Source organism: Monomorium pharaonis, chromosome 1 (genome assembly GCF_013373865.1).
Source record: "Monomorium pharaonis isolate MP-MQ-018 chromosome 1, ASM1337386v2, whole genome shotgun sequence".
Taxonomy (NCBI): domain Eukaryota; kingdom Metazoa; phylum Arthropoda; class Insecta; order Hymenoptera; family Formicidae; genus Monomorium; species Monomorium pharaonis.
Window position 1 is genome coordinate 14,473,713 of NC_050467.1, and position 6,000 is coordinate 14,479,712.

The 6,000-nt window shown below is 59.9% G+C and overlaps 1 protein-coding gene across 1 annotated transcript; it reads left to right on the plus strand.

The window, feature by feature from the left end:
* The first annotated feature begins 3,616 nt into the window (after positions 1-3,616).
* Positions 3,617-3,967, plus strand: LOC118646495. Its single transcript, XM_036289512.1, has one exon. It carries the CDS (start codon positions 3,617-3,619, stop codon positions 3,965-3,967), a length of 351 nt encoding a protein of 116 aa, XP_036145405.1.
* Positions 3,968-6,000: the final 2,033 nt, after the last annotated feature.

A 6,000-nucleotide genomic window follows, 5' to 3' on the forward strand; every position in this document is an offset into this window, starting at 1 on the left:
GACGGAACTGACCGAAGTTCATGGACTCTCCCTTACCGCAAAAATCAGCTACCCTTCTCAAAAGGCTCCGTCTACATTAGTCTATGCTTCATCCCGAATATCAGCCCCCTCTCGTCCTAAAGGTGACGTCCCATGGAGCGTATCGGGCGTATCGAACTCTGCAACCAATCACAGATATTCCGCTGCTTTCAGTACGCCAAAATATGTCTCTTAGGGAGCGTTCCCACCGAACGCGTCAAGCGTCGCGTCGTCCTTCGCATCCAATCAAAACGTCCATTATATTTTATTATAATAAAATGGGACGTTTTGATTGGACGCGAAGGACGACGCGACGCGTGACGCGCTCGGTGGAAACGCTCCCTTATGTCCCATAAAGCGGATTATGCGGAAGCGGAACGAGCGGATCACCAATCATGGGACTGTTTCAACGGAATTTTTGAAAAGGTTCTATTAGAACGATCCCGTGATTAGTGATCCGCTGATTCTGCTTCCGTGTAATCCGCTCCATGGGACATAAGAGCCACATTTCGGCGTATGGAACACACACACACACACACACACAAGCATGCGTGGCCATTTCTAACCTTTTCGTGCCCATAAGAAGTACACAAAAGGTGACAAAAAGGAGTAGCACGCGTAGTGCTCATACATCTGAAGAGGTTATAGTAAAAAGAAGTAAATATATACACCGCCCAGTGCACACGCCATGTAACAATATATGACTGTGCATACAGATCGTGCGATCCGCTCGATTATGAATTTCCGCGGATCGTCAACGTATCAAAAACGGCGGATCGTCTGTCATTGGTCGAAATTTAATACGCCCGATACGCGCGTATCGTACATAGAGATATATAATATAGAGTCAACCTTCTGTGAGCGGAGCTGTCCGCATCTTCTATGGGATAGAACGATATGTAGTAAGGTGTTGTCTTCGTCACTCAACTAGTCTGGTGGGAGATCGCTCCCTGCTCCCCGTACGTCGAAGCGTGCGTGGGGTACGAAGGCGGCCGTGGAGCGTGGGGTACGGGAAGTGAGGAGCGTATTATCTCTATGGGTAGTACTACTTGCAGCGTAACTTGATTAGGTTAGGTTAGGTTAGGTTCCCCGGCTGCGATGCTGAGGGACGAATCCACATGGGAAGAGGCCTTCTCCTTTTGCGAAACAGTCATGTCGCGGAAGGAAAAAGCCGAAAGAGTGAGGAGAGGAGAGGGGGGTCCTCGCGGATTTCCCCCTTCAGATATTGGAGAAACCGGGGCGAGGGACGCACCACCCCTTCGCCGCCGGCGTCGCGGTCGCCCGCCAGGCTCGGCGGGCGGCGGGGACCGCGACCGGGAGCTGATGCCCCCGGCCACGACGGCCCCGCTTGGGTCCCCGGCGGACCGTGGGGGACAACTGGGGACGTCCCCCGGACGCAGACGGGGGAGGAGCTGCGGGCGCGCCGGCTTCGAGCTAGACGCGAGGTCGGCGTGCGCGAACAAGGCGTATGGTCCGGGAGGGGGTGACCAGAGGGAGGGGCCGATGGACACGGCCCTCCCTCTCCTCCCGGACCCTTAAAGCAATTTTCGCCCGCTGGGGGGGGGCGGCCCGATCACTGGGCGAGGAGCCTTTCCCCCCTACGAATACACCGCGGGCCGCTGGGGGGATCGAGATTGCTCGGGGCGACGTCCGCTCCGGCCCTCGACTCCTCCCAGTGCAAGTAGTAATTATTTGGGGGACGAAAATATCAGTCCCCCGTCTCCCTCCTCTCCACACTTGGCCGTGGGGGGGAGTGGGAAAGTAGTGGCGGCCGGGAGAGACTGTAAACTACCCGCCCTTTCCCTTATTTTCAATAGATGGCCGGTCTAAACTCAAAGGACCAGTCGGGCGAGCGGGGCTCTCCAGCATTCGGAAACGTTCGCCCCGCTCGCCCGACGAGACACGCGCCAAAAGCGCATCGGCGCGGGGGGGCCCACCGGCAGTTATGCTGGACAGCGATTTCCGGTGGGTCCCCCGAAGCGCGCCGTAAAGACCATCCGAGGTGGGTTTAGTGGGTAGGACGCGGTCATTGCACGCGGTCGGGAAGGGCTTAGCCTTCCCGACCGCAAGTCCGTGAGTCCCACATAACCAACGCCCGTGAGTCATCGGCGGCGGGAATATGCGTAAATGCATTCCCACCTCGTAAAAAAAAGGTTAGGTTCCCCGGCTGCGAACATTAAGGGAACTGTCCGGGAGGCCGCCCGGGACAACATCGAGGGCATCAGGGAGGCGGCCAGGGCCCTTACCACCAGGACCCAGGCGATGATTGAAGGCTCCGGGGCCAGAGAGGCCGACGATCTCCGGGGCCAGATCGCGGACCTGAGGATGGAGGTCGCTGCCCTGAAGGAGCGCCTCAGGAGGGAGCGCAACGCGTGGGAGTCCGCCCTTCCTGCGCGAACGGCGTCCACGGGATTGGTCGGGAGGCACTCGCCCGACGGCCCCAGTAAGAAGAAAAGGAGGAGAGGGACTGCGCGGCGGGATCGGTCCGCCTCCTCGTCTTCCGATACGGAGCCCTCTCCCCTCCCGGTTTTTTCCGTAGTTGGGGGAGCCGCGGGCGGCGGGGGGACGGGACGGGCCGCGGTCGTTGCGCGGCCCCCTTCGACGGGGCAACCGGCCCCGAGCAAGAGAGCCAGGGGACCGGGGCGAGTGCCGCCCCCGCGCCCCAGCGACGAGGTGAGACGACCGCCAATCAACGGAGTGTCAGCGGTGCTGTGCGACCGGCCGCCGGACAAGCCGGATGACTCCGAGAAGGATCTGGCGTACCGCCGAGTGACGGCCCTGATCGGGGAGTTGCTCGACGCCAGGGAGCGCCTGGGTCGGGGCGGCGACGCCCTCGACTTCGAGGGCATGGCCGAGGTCATGGGCCGTACGGACCTGGGCGCGCCGACTGAGCGCGGACACTCGCTCGACCCCCTCCCCTCCCAGTACACAGGCCTGGGGACCCGACCCTAAGAAGGGGGGAGGGGAGGGCCTCTGAGAACCGGGCGACCGGCCGGAGTGTCAAGCGGAGGGAGAGAAGGAAGAGAGCGGCCGATGCCGCTGCGGCGGGGGTCCTGAGGACGACCGGTGGTGCCGCTCCACCGCCCTCCTTCTCCGCGACGACGAATCAAGGGCGATTGGCCTAGCCGGCCAGTGCGCGGGTGGCTCGGGACGCGGGCTCGACCGGCATCAAACCCGCGACGTCCGCCCTCACCGCCGAGGGGCCCGCCCCTCTGGACGGAGGTGGTTGGGCGGCGGGCGAGACGCGAAAGGGGGAGAGCCACTGGGGCAGGGAGTGCCACCCCGCCCCCTCCCCCCCGGAGGACCGAAGTCGCGACCGCCGGGGCGAGACCGCCCCCCCCCCCAAGCCTAAGAGAAAAAGGCTCCCCAGATCGGTGGCGGTAACAATCACCTGCCGCGAGGGCGGGTACACCAAGGCGAAGGCGTCCGTCCAGCTCGCCAATCTGGGAATACAAGGCTTCAGGATCCGGAGGGCCCAGACTGGGGCCCTAGTGTTAGAGGCCCCGGGCGAGGGCGGCCGGGACAAGCCCAAACAACTGGCCCGGCTCCAGGAGGTGTTGGCTGGCAGGAGCGATGTGAAGGTCGCCCCCCGGTCAAAATGGCGGAGCTTCGAGTTCGGGACCTCGACGACTCTGCCACGAGGGAGGAAATCGCGGCTGCGGTCTGCGACGTGGGAAAGTGCGCCGAGGGAGAGGTGCGAGTCGGGGCGGTCAGAGGGGCTTACGACGGCCTGAGTATCGCCTGGATCCGCTGCCCGGTGGCCGCGGCCAATAAGATCGCCGCGGTGGGCCGGGTTACGGTCGGCTGGGCGCTGTGTTGTGTGCAGCTGCTCGCCGCGCGGCCCCTCCAGTGCTATAAATGGGGAGCGAGGGCGCGTGGGATCGCGCTGTCCCAACCGGGACGTCGACTGTACCGGATTGTGCTACCGGTGCGGTCGACCGGGACATAGGGCGGTAGTCTGTGGCGAGCGCGTCGGGTGCCCGGTCTGCGCTGACCGTGGTCAGAGGGCGGACCACCGGGTGGGCGGGCCGGCCTGCAGGGCCCCCCCCCCCCGATCAGGGGTAAAAGCGGAGGAGGAAAGACAGGCGGACCGCAGGGGTCCCCGGCCGCAGCACCGGCGGCCGAAATTACCCCCGATCTCTCCGCAGTGGGCGCGACCTCCCGCGTCGTCACTAAGGATGACGCGGAGGTGGAAGCGCCCAAGGAGAAAAGGCCTTGTGTTGTACCCCTCGTTGTGAGTACGATTTTGGGATCGCTGCCAGAGATCTCGCGAGGAAAGTATTTCGTCACATACACCGTTATTTGTCTTGAACACTTTTGTTCTTGTATTCAGTTACAATGGGTAGATTGCGACCCCGCAAAGCAGAGTGTCGCGTCTATGAGCTCGTTGTCCACGACCCCGCAAAGCAGAGCATCGTGGTTTTACGATAAGTTATCTCGGCGATACACGACCCCGCAAAACAGAGTGTCGTGTGTAGTCTTAGATAGTCTACTTTGGATTGACCCGCTCCTCACCTTCTTTCGTCGGTTTATATATCCGATAATTCGGTAGTTGGATCGAAAGAAGGGGAGGATTGCGTGAGGGCGTAAATCGGTCAGTATTCCAAATTATTGCTTAGACAGCAAGTGCTGTCTAAGGAGCATTGCGCTAATTGTCGAGCGGATTGCGCGATGCGCTCGATGCTGACTGCAGCTGACAGACTTACGTCATCGTGTTACTGACACCTTATCGTTATGAGTGTGTCACTCATAATACTTGTCTAAGAGGCCGATCCGGCTTCATGGGACAAAGAGGTTCCGATGGAGACGGAGGGAGAGAGGGCTACTGGCTGTGAGCCCTCCGCGCCGTAACTTTCCCTCGTTACGGACGCATCCTGCAGACCAACTTGAACCACGCTCGCCGGGCAGGATCTATTCGTGCACACGATGGCGGAGCATGGTTTCGGGTTGGGCCTGGCCGCCGAGCCGCACTCGATGCCGGCCGACAGCCCAAGCTGGGTTGCCGATGCTGGCGGCTCGGTGGCCTTGGTGCGGGGGGACGCGACCGATTCCCCGCCCCTCTCACGTCTGGGAGAAGGCGGGGGATTCGTGGTCGCCTCCTGGGATCCGGTGCTGGTGGTGGGGATGTACCTGCCGCCTAGCCTGGACCTAGGAGTGTTCGAGGACCGGCTCGCGGAGATAGGAGATCACCTTCTCCGACACGCCCGCGAGCTGGTCCTGGTCGCAGGGGATTTCAACGCCAGATCCAGGGTTTGGGATCCCTTGCGACCCAACGCGAGGGGCGGGATCCTGGAGGATTGGGCCGCCTCTACGGGTCTCGTCCTCGCCAATCGGGGCGGGGATAATACGTGCGTACGGCTGCAGGGGAAGTCCGTTGTGGACCTTTCGTGGGTGTCCCCCGCGGCCGCCGATCTGTCCTCCAATCAGCGATAGCGTCGGTTGCTGCCGCTTGGAATATCTAGTTACCCCCTCCGCTTGCGCTGCATCCACTCAGCGCAAAGCGTCCTTTTGCCTGCTCGCGCGTTGGGATATCCCCTCTCCTCGGGTGTTCTCCAATGAGCGGAGATTGTTTTCGGATGGCGGGAGCTCCACCGAGTTGCTCCTTGTTGTACTTATGATGATTATAGCGTTTCTTGGTTATTGCACCCGAAAGTGCAAAACTCACATGAAGTGTGGCACTCTATCACTTTTTTGATTATTACATAAAAATACATTAAGTATTTATTTTCGGCTATGTTACCGCTACGTACATACAATAGGCATACGAAATACTAAATGAAACTAATAAACGAAACAAACTTATAATATAAAGAAATAAAAAATAGTCCGCGAGCTCCTGTTGTAAGTCCTGCATTTTTACTATTTCCAGCTTGTGGAGGTTACAAAAGAATTAGGCCTAATGGCCAATATAACTTTTGAAATAATATTCGCTCCTATGTATATATTTTATGCAACTCAGTATGTTATTTTTGCTACAGAGAT